The 18,997-nt window shown below is 38.1% G+C and overlaps 1 protein-coding gene across 1 annotated transcript in view; it reads right to left on the reverse strand.

Annotated features, from left to right (window-relative positions):
* The window catches only part of LOC137408734 (GDP-L-fucose synthase-like), a 45,374-nt gene that overhangs the window by 9,598 nt on the left and 16,779 nt on the right, over positions 1–18,997 (reverse strand). The window contains exons 7-8 of the mRNA XM_068095314.1: positions 10,335–10,468; positions 8,666–8,797 (exon numbers count right to left, since the gene is read on the reverse strand). Coding sequence (XP_067951415.1) covers positions 8,666–8,797; positions 10,335–10,468 — 266 coding nt within the window. The remainder of the gene's footprint in view (positions 1–8,665; positions 8,798–10,334; positions 10,469–18,997) is intronic.

Genomic DNA, 18,997 nt, shown 5'->3' on the forward strand with positions numbered 1-18,997 from the left:
TTATATGTGATCAAGTAGATGTAGTAAAACTATTAACATATTGGCTTATACAAATTATATCTGATCAAGTAGATATAGTAAAACTATTAACATATTGGCTTATACAAATTATATCTGATCAAGTAGATGTAGTAAAACTATTAACATATTGGCTTATACAAATTATATCTGATCAAGTAGATGTAGTAAAACTATTAACATATTGGCTTATACAAATTATATCTGATCAAGTAGATGTAGTAAAACTATTAACATATTGGCTTATACAAATTATATGTGATCAAGTAGATGTAGTAAAACTATTAACATATTGGCTTATACAAATTATATGTGATCAAGTAGATGTAGTAAAACTATTAACATATTGGCTTATACAAATTATATCTGATCAAGTAGATGTAGTAAAACTATTAACATATCGGCTTATACAAATTATATCTGATCAAGTAGATGTAGTAAAACTATTAACATATTGGCTTATACAAATTATATGTGATCAAGTAGATGTAGTAAAACTATTAACATATTGGCTTATACAAATTATATGTGATCAAGTAGATGTAGTCAAGCTATTAACATATTGGCTTATACAAATTATATCTGATCAAGTAGATGTAGTAAAACTATTAACATATTGGCTTATACAAATTATATGTGATCAAGTAGATGTAGTAAAACTATTAACATATTGGCTTATACAAATTATATCTGATCAAGTAGATGTAGTAAAACTATTAACATATTGGCTTATACAAATTATATCTGATCAAGTAGATGTAGTAAAACTATTAACATATTGGCTCATACAAATTATATGTGATCAAGTAGATGTAGTAAAACTATTAACATATTGGCTTATACAAATTATATGTGATCAAGTAGATGTAGTAAAACTATTAACATATTGGCTTATACAAATTATATGTGATCAAGTAGATGTAGTAAAACTATTAACATATTGGCTCATACAAATTATATCTGATCAAGTAGATGTAGTAAAACTATTAACATATTGGCTTATACAAATTATATGTGATCAAGTAGATGTAGTAAAACTATTAACATATTGGCTTATACAAATTATATCTGATCAAGTAGATGTAGTAAAACTATTAACATATTGGCTTATACAAATTATATGTGATCAAGTAGATGTAGTAAAACTATTAACATATTGGCTTATACAAATTATATGTGATCAAGTAGATGTAGTAAAACTATTAACATATTGGCTCATACAAATTATATCTGATCAAGTAGATGTAGTAAAACTATTAACATATTGGCTTATACAAATTATATCTGATCAAGTAGATGTAGTAAAACTATTAACATATTGGCTCATACAAATTATATCTGATCAAGTAGATGTAGTAAAACTATAAACATATTGGCTCATACAAATTATATGTGATCAAGTAGATGTAGTAAAACTATTAACATATTGGCTTATACAAATTATATGTGATCAAGTAGATGTAGTAAAACTATTAACATATTGGCTTATACAAATTATATGTGATCAAGTAGATGTAGTAAAACTATTAACATATTGGCTTATACAAATTATATCTGATCAAGTAGATGTAGTAAAACTATTAACATATTGGCTTATACAAATTATATGTGATCAAGTAGATGTAGTAAAACTATTAACATATTGGCTTATACAAATTATATGTGATCAAGTAGATGTAGTAAAACTATTAACATATTGGCTTATACAAATTATATCTGATCAAGTAGATGTAGTAAAACTATTAACATATTGGCTTATACAAATTATATGTGATCAAGTAGATGTAGTAAAACTATTAACATATTGGCTTATACAAATTATATGTGATCAAGTAGATGTAGTAAAACTATTAACATATTGGCTCATACAAATTATATCTGATCAAGTAGATGTAGTAAAACTATTAACATATTGGCTTATACAAATTATATCTGATCAAGTAGATGTAGTAAAACTATTAACATATTGGCTTATACAAATTATATCTGATCAAGTAGATGTAGTAAAACTATTAACATATTGGCTTATACAAATTATATCTGATCAAGTAGATGTAGTAAAACTATTAACATATTGGCTCATACAAATTATATGTGATCAAGTAGATGTAGTAAAACTATTAACATATTGGCTTATACAAATTATATGTGATCAAGGAGATGTAGTAAAACTATTAACATATTGGCTTATACAAATTATATCTGATCAAGTAGATGTAGTAAAACTATTAACATATTGGCTTATACAAATTATATCTGATCAAGTAGATGCAGTAAAACTATTAACATATTGGCTTATACAAATTATATCTGATCAAGTAGATGTAGTAAAACTATTAACATATTGGCTTATACAAATTATATCTGATCAAGTAGATGCAGTAAAACTATTAACATATTGGCTTATACAAATTATATCTGATCAAGTAGATGTAGTAAAACTATTAACATATTGGCATATACAAATTATATGTGATCAAGTAGATGTAGTAAAACTATTAACATATTGGCTTATACAAATTATATGTGATCAAGTAGATGTAGTAAAACTATTAACATATTGGCTTATACAAATTATATGTGATCAAGTAGATGTAGTAAAACTATTAACATATCGGCTTATACAAATTATATCTGATCAAGTAGATGTAGTAAAACTATTAACATATTGGCATATACAAATTATATGTGATCAAGTAGATGTAGTAAAACTATTAACATATTGGCTCATACAAATTATATCTGATCAAGTAGATGTAGTAAAACTATTAACATATTGGCTTATACAAATTATATCTGATCAAGTAGATGTAGTAAAACTATTAACATATTGGCTTATACAAATTATATGTGATCAAGTAGATGTAGTAAAACTATTAACATATTGGCTTATACAAATTATATCTGATCAAGTAGATGTAGTAAAACTATTAACATATTGGCTTATACAAATTATATCTGATCAAGTAGATATAGTAAAACTATTAACATATTGGCTTATACAAATTATATCTGATCAAGTAGATGTAGTAAAACTATTAACATATTGGCTTATACAAATTATATCTGATCAAGTAGATGTAGTAAAACTATTAACATATTGGCTTATACAAATTATATCTGATCAAGTAGATGTAGTAAAACTATTAACATATTGGCTTATACAAATTATATCTGATCAAGTAAATGTAGTAAAACTATTAACATATTGGCTTATACAAATTATATCTGATCAAGTAGATGTAGTAAAACTATTAACATATTGGCTTATACAAATTATATGTGATCAAGTAGATGTAGTAAAACTATTAACATATTGGCTTATACAAATTATATCTGATCAAGTAGATGTAGTAAAACTATTAACATATTGGCTTATACAAATTATATCTGATCAAGTAGATGTAGTAAAACTATTAACATATTGGCTTATACAAATTATATCTGATCAAGTAGATGTAGTAAAACTATTAACATATTGGCTTATACAAATTATATGTGATCAAGTAGATGTAGTAAAACTATTAACATATTGGCTTATACAAATTATATCTGATCAAGTAGATGTAGTAAAACTATTAACATATTGGCATATACAAATTATATGTGATCAAGTAGATGTAGTAAAACTATTAACATATTGGCTTATACAAATTATATGTGATCAAGTAGATGTAGTAAAACTATTAACATATTGGCTTATACAAATTATATCTGATCAAGTAGATGTAGTAAAACTATTAACATATTGGCATATACAAATTATATGTGATCAAGTAGATGTAGTAAAACTATTAACATATTGGCTTATACAAATTATATGTGATCAAGTAGATGTAGTAAAACTATTAACATATTGGCTTATACAAATTATATGTGATCAAGTAGATGTAGTAAAACTATTAACATATTGGCTTATACAAATTATATGTGATCAAGTAGATGTAGTCAAGCTATTAACATATTGGCTTATACAAATTATATCTGATCAAGTAGATGTAGTAAAACTATTAACATATTGGCTTATACAAATTATATGTGATCAAGTAGATGTAGTAAAACTATTAACATATTGGCTTATACAAATTATATCTGATCAAGTAGATGTAGTAAAACTATTAACATATTGGCTTATACAAATTATATCTGATCAAGTAGATGTAGTAAAACTATTAACATATTGGCTCATACAAATTATATGTGATCAAGTAGATGTAGTAAAACTATTAACATATTGGCTTATACAAATTATATCTGATCAAGTAGATGTAGTAAAACTATTAACATATTGGCTTATACAAATTATATCTGATCAAGTAGATGTAGTAAAACTATTAACATATTGGCTTATACAAATTATATCTGATCAAGTAGATGTAGTAAAACTATTAACATATTGGCTTATACAAATTATATGTGATCAAGTAGATGTAGTAAAACTATTAACATATTGGCTTATACAAATTATATCTGATCAAGTAGATGTAGTAAAACTATTAACATATTGGCTTATACAAATTATATGTGATCAAGTAGATGTAGTAAAACTATTAACATATTGGCTTATACAAATTATATGTGATCAAGTAGATGTAGTAAAACTATTAACATATTGGCTTATACAAATTATATCTGATCAAGTAGATGTAGTAAAACTATTAACATATTGGCTTATAAAAATTATATGTGATCAAGTAGATGTAGTAAAACTATTAACATATTGGCTTATACAAATTATATGTGATCAAGTAGATGTAGTAAAACTATTAACATATTGGCTTATACAAATTATATCTGATCAAGTAGATGTAGTAAAACTATTAACATATTGGCTTATACAAATTATATCTGATCAAGTAGATGCAGTAAAACTATTAACATATTGGCTTATACAAATTATATGTGATCAAGTAGATGTAGTAAAACTATTAACATATTGGCTTATACAAATTATATCTGATCAAGTAGATGTAGTAAAACTATTAACATATTGGCTTATACAAATTATATGTGATCAAGTAGATGTAGTAAAACTATTAACATATTGGCTTATACAAGTTATATCTGATCAAGTAGATGTAGTAAAACTATTAACATATTGGCTTATACAAATTATATCTGATCAAGTAGATGTAGTAAAACTATTAACATATTGGCTTATAAAAATTATATCTGATCAAGTAGATGTAGTAAAACTATTAACATATTGGCTTATACAAATTATATGTGATCAAGTAGATGTAGTAAAACTATTAACATATTGGCTTATACAAATTATATCTGATCAAGTAGATGTAGTAAAACTATTAACATATTGGCTTATACAAATTATATGTGATCAAGTAGATGTAGTAAAACTATTAACATATTGGCTTATACAAATTATATGTGATCAAGTAGATGTAGTAAAACTATTAACATATTGGCTTATACAAATTATATGTGATCAAGTAGATATAGTAAAACTATTAACATATTGGCTTATACAAATTATATCTGATCAAGTAGATGTAGTAAAACTATTAACATATTGGCTTATAAAAATTATATCTGATCAAGTAGATGCAGTAAAACTGTTAACATGTTGGCTTATACAAATTATATGTGATCAAGTAGATGTAGTAAAACTATTAACATATTGGCTTATACAAGTTATATATGATCAAGTAGATGTAGTAAAACTATTAACATATTGGCTTATACAAATTATATGTGATCAAGTAGATGTAGTAAAACTATTAACATATTGGCATATACAAATTATATCTGATCAAGTAGATGTAGTAAAACTATTAACATATTGGCTTATACAAATTATATGTGATCAAGTAGATGTAGTAAAACTATTAACATATTGGCATATACAAATTATATCTGATCAAGTAGATGTAGTAAAACTATTAACATATTGGCTTATACAAATTATATGTGATCAAGTAGATGTAGTAAAACTATTAACATATTGGCATATACAAATTATATCTGATCAAGTAGATGTAGTAAAACTATTAACATATTGGCTTATACAAATTATATGTGATCAAGTAGATGTAGTAAAACTATTAACATATTGGCTTATACAAATTATATCTGATCAAGTAGATGTAGTAAAACTATTAACATATTGGCTTATACAAATTATATGTGATCAAGTAGATGTAGTCAAGCTATTAACATATTGGCTTATACAAATTATATCTGATCAAGTAGATGTAGTAAAACTATTAACATATTGGCTTATACAAATTATATATGATCAAGTAGATGTAGTAAAACTATTAACATATTGGCTTATACAAATTATATCTGATCAAGGAGATGTAGTAAAACTATTAACATATTGGCTTATACAAATTATATCTGATCAAGGAGATGTAGTAAAACTATTAACATATTGGCTTATACAAATTATATATGATTAAGTAGATGTAGTAAAACTATTAACATATTGGCTTATACAAATTATATGTGATCAAGTAGATGTAGTAAAACTATTAACATATTGGCTCATACAAATTATATGTGATCAAGTAGATATAGTAAAACTATTAACATATTGGCTTATACAAATTATATGTGATCAAGTAGATATAGTAAAACTATTAACATATTGGCTCATACAAATTATATGTGATCAAGTAGATATAGTAAAACTATTAACATATTGGCTTATACAAATTATATGTGATCAAGTAGATATAGTAAAACTATTAACATATTGGCTCATACAAATTATATGTGATCAAGTAGATATAGTAAAACTATTAACATATTGGCTTATACAAATTATATGTGATCAAGTAGATATAGTAAAACTATTAACATATTGGCTTATACAAATTATATCTGATCAAGTAGATGTAGTAAAACTATTAACATATTGGCTTATACAAATTATATATGATCAAGTAGATGTAGTAAAACTATTAACATATTGGCTTATACAAATTATATCTGATCAAGGAGATGTAGTAAAACTATTAACATATTGGCTTATACAAATTATATCTGATCAAGGAGATGTAGTAAAACTATTAACATATTGGCTTATACAAATTATATCTGATCAAGTAGATGTAGTAAAACTATTAACATATTGGCTTATACAAGTTATATATGATCAAGTAGATGTAGTAAAACTATTAACATATTGGCTTATACAAATTATATGTGATCAAGTAGATGTAGTGAACCTATTAACATATTGGCTTATACAAATTATATCTGATCAAGTAAATGTAGTAAAACTATTAACATATTGGCTTATACAAATTATATGTGATCAAGTAGATGTAGTAAAACTATTAACATATTGGCTTATACAAATTATATCTGATCAAGTAGATGTAGTAAAACTATTAACATATTGGCTTATACAAATTATATGTGATCAAGTAAATGTAGTAAAACTATTAACATATTGGCTTATACAAATTATATGTGATCAAGTAGATGTAGTAAAACTATTAACATATTGGCTTATACAAGTTATATCTGATCAAGTAGATGTAGTAAAACTATTAACATATTGGCTTATACAAATTATATGTGATCAAGTAGATGTAGTAAAACTATTAACATATTGGCTTATACAAATTATATATGATCAAGTAGATGTAGTAAAACTATTAACATATTGGCTTATACAAATTATATGTGATCAAGTAGATGTAGTAAAACTATTAACATATTGGCTTATACAAATTATATTTGATCAAGTAGATGTAGTAAAACTATTAACATATTGGCTTATACAAATTATATGTGATCAAGTAGATGTAGTAAAACTATTAACATATTGGCTTATACAAATTATATCTGATCAAGTAGATGTAGTAAAACTATTAACATATTGGCTTATACAAATTATATCTGATCAAGTAGATGTAGTAAAACTATTAACATATTGGCTTATACAAATTATATATGATCAAGTAGATGTAGTAAAACTATTAACATATTGGCTTATACAAGTTATATCTGATCAAGTAGATGTAGTAAAACTATTAACATATTGGCTTATACAAATTATATGTGATCAAGTAGATGTAGTAAAACTATTAACATATTGGCTTATACAAATTATATATGATCAAGTAGATGTAGTAAAACTATTAACATATTGGCTTATACAAATTATATGTGATCAAGTAGATGTAGTAAAACTATTAACATATTGGCTTATACAAATTATATTTGATCAAGTAGATGTAGTAAAACTATTAACATATTGGCTTATACAAATTATATGTGATCAAGTAGATGTAGTAAAACTATTAACATATTGGCTTATACAAATTATATGTGATCAAGTAGATGTAGTAAAACTATTAACATATTGGCTTATACAAATTATATCTGATCAAGTAGATGTAGTAAAACTATTAACATATTGGCTTATACAAATTATATCTGATCAAGTAGATGTAGTCAAGCTATTAACATATTGGCTTATACAAATTATATCTGATCAAGTAGGTGTAGTCAAGCTATTAACATATTGGCTTATACATGGCTTATGCACTAAATTATATACTGAAATTTACAATATTTCAATACTACTACTATTCCACTTTGCAGTAAATATCATAGAAATGCTAAGCTAGCCTGTATAAAGAAACAGCGTGGAAAACAATGTTTGACTTGCCTGACAGTATGATAGGATCTATCTCATCATATTCTCTCAGTGCCCAAATGAACAGTCTTGCCAAGTCTCTCGAGTAAATAAACTGCCTTCTGGGTGAACCCGTACCCCATACAGTGAATTCGGTACCCTGGGCTAGAGAATGTGTATATGTATCATTCAGCATCTGACAGTGAATAACTTAATCACCTAGTTATGGTCAAAAAATGTGAGCGACTAGACAGTTTTGTAGAGATGTGCTGAGATGTACTGAGATGTACTGAGATGTACTGAGATGTACTGAGATGTACTGAGATGCGCAGAGACATGCTGAGACATACTGAGATGTACTGCGTCTTCACCAGTTAGTTGCTAATTTTACCAGCAGTAATCTTCTACCAACAAGTCTCTGACTAAAGCCAGACGATCTAAGGGCAAGTAGCTAACACAATAAGATCTCCTTAGCTACAGGTGAAAATAGGTGCTGTATTCACTTATTTTGCAGTAAAATCCACTAATATTTATGAAAATAGTGAAAGACTGTATTTTATATATTTACTAGTTGTACTACATGACATTACCTGAGTAATAAAAAGGTCTTCGCTCAGAAAATTGATTTGTATTCAACATATACTAACATTTGCCACTTTCAAAATACATAGCATGAGAAAAGTGTTTTGTGTAATTAAAATAATTTAAGAGAAAATAAAAACAACTGTAACTTTCAAACTTCATAGCATGAAGAAAAAGGTTTGTGCGGGTCAAATAAATTACAAAAAATAAAACAATTATAGAAGGGTTTAGATTTAAATGTGAAATAATTAGCAAGTAATAGCTAAATTAGCCATTTTTGCTACGATTACAATATGAGATGATTCGGTAATGATACAATTAATACAAACAGAACAAACCAAATAAAAACCCTGAATATGTTGAATTAATAATAGCAATTCTTACATACAAGTGTGTCTGTATAAAATAGGTTACTGTTCCACCAAAAGCTATTAATCAAAACTTTGAATATGACGATACAGGTACCTCTTGATACTGGTACAAATGTAAAAATAGGATATATCTGATGTCTTTGTCTGACCACACAGAGAGAGAATGTCGAGGCTCTTTTTTCGGCAATAATATAATCGTCCGCATGAGAAGAATTGGCCTTGACCCCAGATATAGTAATTAAACCTTATGAAAAATATTTCTTAACAGCAGCATCGTAACATGAGGGCGCAATGCTAAAATAATTAGCGTGTGCATATGATATATGGAACATGATAAAATCATTGACTAGGAAGGCTTATGTAGCTCAGTGGCAGAGCGCTTGGATTAAAAGATTTGCAGATGCATTCATTGTGAGTTCAAACCCATTGGAGCACAGTGTTTAAATTTCAAGATTTTAATAGTTATAGCTGGAATGATGCACATACCAACTTTGAAAAATATATAGATATGAATCCAAAAACCAGGCCTGTATGTTGGACTCAGAATTAAATAAAAACCTAGTTTTTTATTCTAGAAATAAGCTTTCTTCAGAATGAATCATTTCAGCCAAAATCATTTCAGCCGTCAACTTTGAAAGAAAACCATATTATCTAAGCTATCCCAACACTGACTCATCAGACCAGAGATTTTGTGAGCTAAAATAAATTTACATCACACTTGATGTTTGATAGAAGAAATATGTACCTACTTTTAGCGAGGTAGACCTTGTGCATGAGTCCGGGAAGGACATGACCATTATCAATATTGAAGTTGTCATGAGGCCCAAATACATTGGTGGGAATGACAGAAGTGTACATGCAGCCATGTTGTTGTGCATAGGCTCTGAAATTATTTCAGAGAAAGGAGGTAACAAAAGTGGAATGGTAAAGGTATCCCCATGTAAATAAACGAGACAATACAGTAAACTAATGGAAATACTGGATGTTAAATAGAGAAGGGCTATGGAATAAAGCTCTTTTTACCAGCGATAGAAAACTGATATTTATACAAAAGATACAACTGTAGGATTACATATCATGGAAGATATGTATACCACAACATCAGCTGGCTAGCAAGTTGCAAACAACATTATCAATAGATACTTTGAGGCAAAAATTCTGAACCTGAATGCACCATATAATTGTCCTATTAGCATTCAGCAAGTGCTTAGTTATGTAGGCCGATGTTCAGATCATAGGTTACACACCATAGTTTATGTCTCATGTTATAGCTCCGCCCACAGGTCATGGCTATAGTTGTCATACAGAATGTTGAGCACCATTGGTAAGAAACTGATACAAAAACATACCTTAATCTTATAGACTGTCAATCAATAATCAACAATATTTTATTATTTTTTCTGAAGTTAGATTCATATTTATAATTTACGACATTGTGGGTTCTCAGGAAACTATTGTGGTGGACTTTACCTTGCCACTTTTACAGTTTCCCACAAGCCGGTAAAGTATAAAGGACAAGGATAAAGTGTCTCTCGTATGCAGGGAGCTGTGCTGCTCTGCCTGCCTCTCCATCGCATCTGTTTTCTTATCTGCTTCGTTCTTGTTGGCTCCGCCCACTTGTGGTTTTGCTTCTCGCTGTATGGTTGGTGGCTACGTGACCCACGTCACTCTGCCTTATTGCCGGTCCAGCCTCCGGGCGAGAGGGGGAGGCCTGGCCCGGCCTGTCACTTGGCCGTCACGCTGGCACCGGCTCTGATCGCGATGCGTTTCCCTCACACTCTCTCCCCAGGACTGGCCATGGGGGCCATCCAACCGACGGCAGAGGGGGAGAACATTTGGGCCCAGAGCCGGTGCTGTCGAGCCTCTTTCCACTGGGAGATCATGTCCTCCAAGAACAGGGCATCCTGGCCTTGATGTCGGGCACCCCTAACGAGTCCTCGAGCCCGGATGACCATCCGATGCCAACGGCGACCATTCTCTTGTAACCGGTCGCAGTGGCCCTCTCGCAGTCGCCGGAGCTCCTCCTTCTCTAACCACTCTCCCAACAGGTTCCGAAGTCAGTCCGCTCTGGTGGGTAGGGTTGGCACCGGCGGAGAGTTCTCCTTTTCCTTTTAGAGGCAGAAAGGCTGTCTGTCTGCGAGCCCAACCTTCTCTTCCCTAGGTGCGGGCCATTTTCATCCTGGCTTCTCTCGTCGTGGCTCCTCTTAAGGGTGGTTGTTTTTTGCATGAATGGTCGAAGCCCTGGCCGGCCTCTCGGGTGGGGTGAGTGTGGGCCAACACTCCCGTATGGGCATGTCTGCCGGCCATCCGTGGAGGTGCAAAAAAAAACTGCCAGCATGGTCCGTCCACCGGGTAGATGGTGCTTCCGCATTCACCGCCTCTGGAGATCTTACTGTGTGACATCAGCTGGTCGCGTGAAACGTACTGACGTCGGCAGGGGCACACAAAGACAGCGAAGTGTTGCATGACATGCTGCCGCATCCTCCACGTGCTTTTCTTGACCTGACAGAGGTTACAGGTCCTGGGTGCCGACATGGTGGCCCGTGTTTTCTCCCAAGTGGCCTCGTCCACGAAACGTTCGGTTCTTACGATTGACTTCCTATTGGGCTTGGGAGATGCCGGCGACTGATTAGACTTGGTCTCTAAAATGTAAGAGACCCGAACCGCCTTAGCCGTCTCGCCGCCTTAATCTCGGCCACCTAATCCAGCCTCTCGTGTATTTTGAGTACTTCCTTGGTAGACGCTGTCGAGTCGGTCATGGCCGAGTTACCGGTGTCATCCCGGCTGTTGCAAATAGATTTGAAACCAAGTATCCACGAGGGTCGAAACTGGTCGATGACTGACAGAGTGTCAACCAGGAGTGACTCAACTCGAGCAGAGCTCGAGGAGGCAACCTGACCAGAGCACTCTGTCCCTTGGTCGCTGGTGACACCTACCGGCTGGTCAGAGGCAGTTTGGCTTGAGAATGCAAACTCTTCCTCCTCTGGGGTCAGCAAGTCCTCCAGCCTCGCTTCCTTGTCGCTTTCCATAGGTTCGGACAGGTAAGGCTCGGTAGATAGCAAACTCGCGAGCTCACCTGTTCTAGCCATGTCGATAAGAGTGTTCGTAGTAGTAGCAGTGCAGAGATCCTGGAGACTGTCTGTGTAGCTGCAGGGTGTAAGCGTAAGTGACCCCTGTTTTACCCCCTCCCGGCTCCTTTACACGCCTGTTTGCTGTCTGAAGACAGGCCCGGATTGGCTACTAACCGTTGCAGCCACGCCCACTCGCCATATTTGTCCGGTGGCCCAGTAACTCGTGCCGGCCGGGGGCTATGTCGTACGGGCTCCTAGACTCCTCCCCATGGTGAGCCTGGGAAGGGCTCTCAGTCTGAGCTGGGTCGGTTGGCAGATCTGCTAACTCCTCACTAATCGACTCTTCTGTGGTGGGCTCCCTTTGTTCTGATTTACCATTAGCTATTATCCCTGATTGGATTGGAGTAGCCGCTCCGCCTAATTCCAAGCCAACTCTGACTGGCTTTCCTTTTCACTGCCTATTGTCGTTCGCTGTGCGATTTCTTCTACTTGCCTTCTTGCCAGCTCAAGCTCAAGTCCCTCTCCTGCCTTTTTGCGCGGGCCCCTTTTATGTTTGGGCCGCGTCGCAGCTTTAGTGTAGCTGGTGCTTGGCCTAGCTTTTCCCTGCAGGGATAGTAAGGCTTGAGCCGGCCTTCAGTTTGGATAGAGGACTGGCCCTGTCTCTTGATCAAATAGGTATGGTTTGCCCAAGCCTTTATGATTTTAAAAGGGCCCACGTATTTGGCCTGTAATTTGGGGTTTTCTCCCCTTTGCCGGCGCTTGTTCCGAAGCCACACCCACTCTCCTGGCGCGTATAGGGGTGGTTTTTCCTGGTTCTCTTGTTTCACCGCCTGTTGGGCCTCCCTCAGTATCTCGTGAGCCGCTTCTAACCTGCGGTGTGGCTGCCGCAGCTAGAATCTCCCCGAATCCAATTGCTCGGGGGTTAATTCCGTCGCCTGCTGCATAGAGAGGTACATGGAGGCCACTGGTCCACGCCCGGCAGCCTGCATGCGTGCCAACTCTCCTCTGGAGGTTTCTCTGGTGCTTATCTGAGCCGTCCCACAGAGTCCCGGGGTGGCCTCGAGCAAGACCTCGATGCCTCTAGGGGCAGAGGCGGGCTCGAACGACCGGCCGTCTCGCGCGCGGTCCCGGCGACTCTCGGGTCAAGACTCGGGTTCTTTCCTGGTTGGTTCTCCAGGGCCAACTCCCTGTGGGTCGGTCCTCCTTCCCGTAACTCAATCAGCTCGCACTGTCGACAATCTTCGCAAGTCTGTCGGCTGAGCCCATCTGCGTTGCCATGTCAGAGGATGGCCCTGTGTTCCAGAGTAAATTGGAATTCGGCAAGGATCTCCAACCATCTGGCCACCTGGTTAGAAGGCTCCTTGCGTCAAAACAGCCATTGGAGGGATGCGTAATCTGTACGGAGGAAGAACTGGCGCCCATAGAGGTAAGGCCGGAAGTGCTTTACGGCCCTCACCACGGCGAACAGTTCCCTTCAAGTCACACAGTAACTCCGCTCCGCCGGATTCAGTGTCTTGCTGAAATATGCAATGACTCGCTCAACTCCCTCTTATACCTGGGACAACACTGCACTGACTCTGCAATTACTAGCATCCGTGTCCAGTATATACCGCTGCATTGGGTCTGGGTAACCCAGTACGGGAGCTGAGGACAGCGCCTCCTTCAGCTTGTCGAAGGCCTCTTGTTTCTTTTGGCACCAAGCCCAGGCCTCCCACTTGCTGGTGAGTCGGTTCAACGGACGGGCTGTGTCAGCGAAGTCGGGCACGTACCGCCGGCAGTACCCCACGGTACCCAAGAAACCTTGTAGCTCGCGGAAACCCCTGGGATTCGGCCATTGCCGGACTGCCAAGGTTTGTTCTGGGTCGGTGGCTCTCCCTTCCTCGCTGACTACATGTCCCAAGTACCAAACTCGTGGCTGCAAGAGCTCGCATTTAGAAGGCTTGAGCTTCAGTCCAGCTCCATTCAAGCGCTGCAATACCTCCTCCAGTCGTTGTGAGTGGGTATCAAAGTCCGGGGCAACGACGATGATGTCATCCAGGTATAGCAAGAGTGTTTTCAAGTGCAGCCCACGCATGACCCGCTTCATAAGCCGCTGGAATGTGGCAAAAATGGCAGCACCTTCCATTTCCAGAGCCCAGATCGGGTTATGAAGGCGGACTTTTTCTGCGCGTCTGCGTCCAGGGGTACCTGACAATACCCGCTCACCACGTCGAATGTGCTAAAATAACGGCTGCCGGAAAGGGCATTGACGCTGACGCCGATCCGAAGGAGGGGGTAGGCGTCCTGTGTGGTCACGGCATTAAGTTGCCGATAGTCGACACAGAACCGCCTTTTCTCGTCTTTTTTTCGGACTAATACTACCGGGGAGCTCCAAGCTACCCCGGCTGGCTCGATTAATCTCCTGTCCAGAAGCTCCTGTACTTGCCGCTCGGCCTCTGCCTCTTTTTCACCCCCAGCCGGTAGGCTGGCTGTCGGATAGGGTGAGTACTTTCCTTCAGTGGATTGGAGTGCTCCACCTCGAAGGTACGACCCACATCCTCGTCTCCCCTGCTAAAGGTGTGCTGATAACGCACCAGTAGCTGCCCCAGCCGTGCCGGCTGGTCCGGCCCTTGGCAGTTCTTCCCAGCAGACACGTAGAAATCCTTCAGGTGGGCTGGCACCTTTACACCCGGCATCGCTTCCACGCCTCCCAAGGCAAGCCCGGATCCGAGAGAAGGTGGTTCGTCATCCACCTGATGGTCCTCCACTCCTGTGTAGCTGCCGATGACCGACCCTGCCCGCAAGTAATAGGGTTGGTTCGTGAAGTTGAGACACCTAGCTGTCACGCCTCCCTTTAGCCTAGGCCGGTTTAAGCTGGCGGCCAAAGGCGGTCTACCTGGGCACCTCTCTATTAATCCGAGCGAGCAGTGGATCTCCGTGGTGACTCGGCAAAGCACTGTCATCTCTGTCCTCGCTGGTACTACCACGTCGCACAATATTTGAACTTTACTCAGGAGCAACCGGCCCTGTTGGTCTGTGCAGGTCAAGGGACGACCCCGCACGGTTACGACGGGCTGCTCGAAGTTCAATTCACACTGTTGAGCCACCCAGAAGGGCATCATTAAGATAGCGTCCTCGCTTATCTGACTCACCACAAAGACTTCTTCAGTCTTTACATCCCGGAGTCGTACTGGCAGGCGTACAAACCCGTAGAATGTCAGCCGGGTCCCATCGGCCATGAGAGCCATCAGCCGTGGCTGTCACTCTCTTCCAACAAGCTCCTCGTGGCCGGAGAGAGCTTATCAAACACCTGTTTGCTCAGGAGGTTCGTGGTGCACCCTGTGTCGATCAGAAACTTGGCGGGCTTCCCCTCAACCTTTCCTGGAAGGAAGTAGCTCGTGGAGTGAGGCCGGCTCAGTCCCAGGCTCTGATGAGCTCGGCGGCATTACAGGTACCTACAACAGGTCTGGATACTCCTGGGCCCGAGCCCTGGGATATCCGCAAGGAGGGTTCCGGTGCTTCGCTGGGGATGAGCCTTGCCGCATTTAAGGCAGGCTTCTCCCCAGGCGAAGGGGGTCCCTTCCTTTGATCCGCCCTACAGGGGCATCCGAGTCTCTCAGGTGGGAACTCGTTCTTGTGTCTTTTCACCGGGTTGCAGGGATACCAACAGGTTCGGCTAGCTGCTTCTGTCTCCCTGGGTTCCTCGGTTTTCGACCTCCTAGGGGTCTGAAGGCACCGGGGTCCGTCTCTTTTTCTTTGTGGACACGAGTTGGGTCCAATCCTCCCAAAGACTTGTAGTAGTTCCGAAGAGAGACAACTTCGAGCTAGTCTGGCCATGAGGGTGACACAGCACGACCCTGCCTGTCAAGTCTTCGCTGTCCTGGAGTCGGTCTCGCTTCCTGTTGGCTTCTAGGGGCCAAGGCCCGACCGGAGTGGCCGGGTCTCGCCTGCTGGTATTTGCCGGGTGGTCGAGACTTTGGGGCCTTGGTGCAGGCAGTAGTTGGCCCTACTGCTGCGGCCCCTTCCCGTTTCCCAGAACAGCGGGTCTACCCCGAGGGCACCCTTTTCAGATGTGCCCTATCTTCCCCCACCCCCAACATTGCAGGGGTCACTTTATGGAAACATTTTCACGGGGTGTGTGTTTCTCCGTAATCGTCTGTACTTGCCGGGTGAGGCGTGTGACCAATTGAGTGAGTTGGTCCAGCGTGGCATCCTGGACCACTGCGGCCTGGTCTCCGGTGGGCTCCTTGATGCTTCGCACTGCTGGCTGGTTCCCCCTTTCAAGCCGGATCTGCAAAAATTTCGTGCCGGCTTGCACAGGGTCTGTTAAGGTCACTGTGGGCACAACCAGCAGATGCCGCTGCAGATTAGTGTCATTAAGCGAGTTGCAAAATAATTCTTTTGCCATGTCGGCATGATAAGGTACCGGCAAGTCCTCGTAGGCCAGCTTCACTAGGCGTTCTACTTGACAGATGTGCTCCTGTAGCGAGGCGGTCGCCGTCTTCCGAAGGCTGTTTAGCCGAGTCCTTGCCTGTCGAGGGGAGAGATCGAACCGAGCCTGGAGCATCTCAAAGATGGCTCTAACCTCATCTGTCTCTGAGCAGTTCTCGGCATCTACTCGAAGTGCCTCTCTCAGATGCAACAGGCTGGCTCCATTCGTCTATTGGTTGGCCTCCGCCACCTCTCGGAACCGGCGGATGAAATAATCTAAGTCGCCAGTCCCGTTGTACTGAGGGGTCTTGAACTGTGGCCTGGGGGCCTCAGTTCGTGGGGCCATTGCTAGGCGCTCCAGTACTTCGGCCAATCGGTCGGTGCCGCGTTCAGCACTCCTCTTTGAATCTTGTTCGAGAGTATGCCTGTTTACTGGGGTTCGACTGCGTGCCTCAGCATGGTCTGCCGGTAGCACGGAATAATGTCTCGTTGTTCTTTCCTAGCCGAGAGTATGACAGTTATTGGGAATCGACTGCGTGCATCAGCACGGTCGGCCAATAGCAGGGAATAACATCTCGGTAACATCTTCTTATTCCGAGGCCTTCACCAATCCGGTGTGTCCGAGCGATGTTACAGCAAAGTCGGCAGCTGGATCCGGTGTGCCTTTTCCGTCCGAGTGCTAGCTAACCCCGGTGTGCTCGATCGATGCTTATAAGCAAGGTCGGCAGCCGAGATCAGGTTTGCTCCTCGTGGTGCTTACTCGGTTGTTGTGGATTCGGGCTAAGTATCCAACCGCTGCCACCAGTACCACCCCGATCTACCAGGGCCAGGCCTCCCTCACCTCCCCCTCCGGGCGAGAGGGGGAGGCCTGGCCCGGCCTGTCACTTGGCCGTCACGCTGGCACTGGCTCTGCTTGCGATGTGTTTCCCTCACACTATGTTATACTTCTAATACAATCTTCTTAGTAATTGAGACCATGTGAGCCAAAGCTATAAGCCAGAAGAAGGAAAAAAGTAGTCTCACTTGTTTGTAAACAGCATTTTTATTAAATAGTATAGGCTACAAGAAACAGCAGTAACATAGTAACAGAGGGTAGGTATAACTTGAAGGTTGACTTGCAACAAAATTCACATTACAGTTATTTGATATCAAAAGATTCACTATGTCTTACTCTGCTGTGCTGTAGGTGCAAAATATATGGGAATGTGATTACAAGCTCTTAAAAGCTAAAAAACGAACAGTTAATCGCAGCCACACAAAACCGCCGTAGTTTGGATTCTCTTTCCAAAACGGCTCAAATGGGACGTAGTTGTTACAGGATGGTTTTTGTTTACACTTTCATGCAATCTCATTCGTCAAAATATTTTCACAAATACACTTCACCCATTCAATAAAACCATGTTTATTGTTCTTACGCGTCTGTTTTATCGTCATTGTAATGCTGTCACTTTTAGCACTAACATCTTATAACATACCGTAAAAATTCGTTAAACTTTTTAACCTTAGCTCGAAGGAGTACATATCATTGTCTGATAATCATGACAAGCCTGTTGGTCACCTGTGATAATCGAAAAGCGCTGCAAAAATTATTTGCGAAGTATTGGGTGACATGATCAGATTACGACTTGACGATTAGATAATGCCGAAACAAAACTGTAAAGTAGCGAGCATCTATATTTGATACGTGGGTCTTCGGTAAAACCCGAAGTGTTTGTTATAAACTAGTGCTGTGATAAATTTTATATTGAGCTTTTTATTGGCCTTTCAATTCACGTGAGAACATCACGTAACATGACGATAACCAAACTGCAATGACTACATCAGATAAATAAACAGATTCTCATCTACGGCGGCTTTTCGTTTTTGAGCTTTTAAGAGGTTGTAATCACATTCCACATATTTGGCACCTACAATACAACAGAGTAAGACAT

The sequence above is a fragment of the Watersipora subatra genome, chromosome 11, assembly GCF_963576615.1.
Source record: "Watersipora subatra chromosome 11, tzWatSuba1.1, whole genome shotgun sequence".
Classification (NCBI taxonomy): Eukaryota; Metazoa; Bryozoa; class Gymnolaemata; order Cheilostomatida; family Watersiporidae; genus Watersipora; species Watersipora subatra.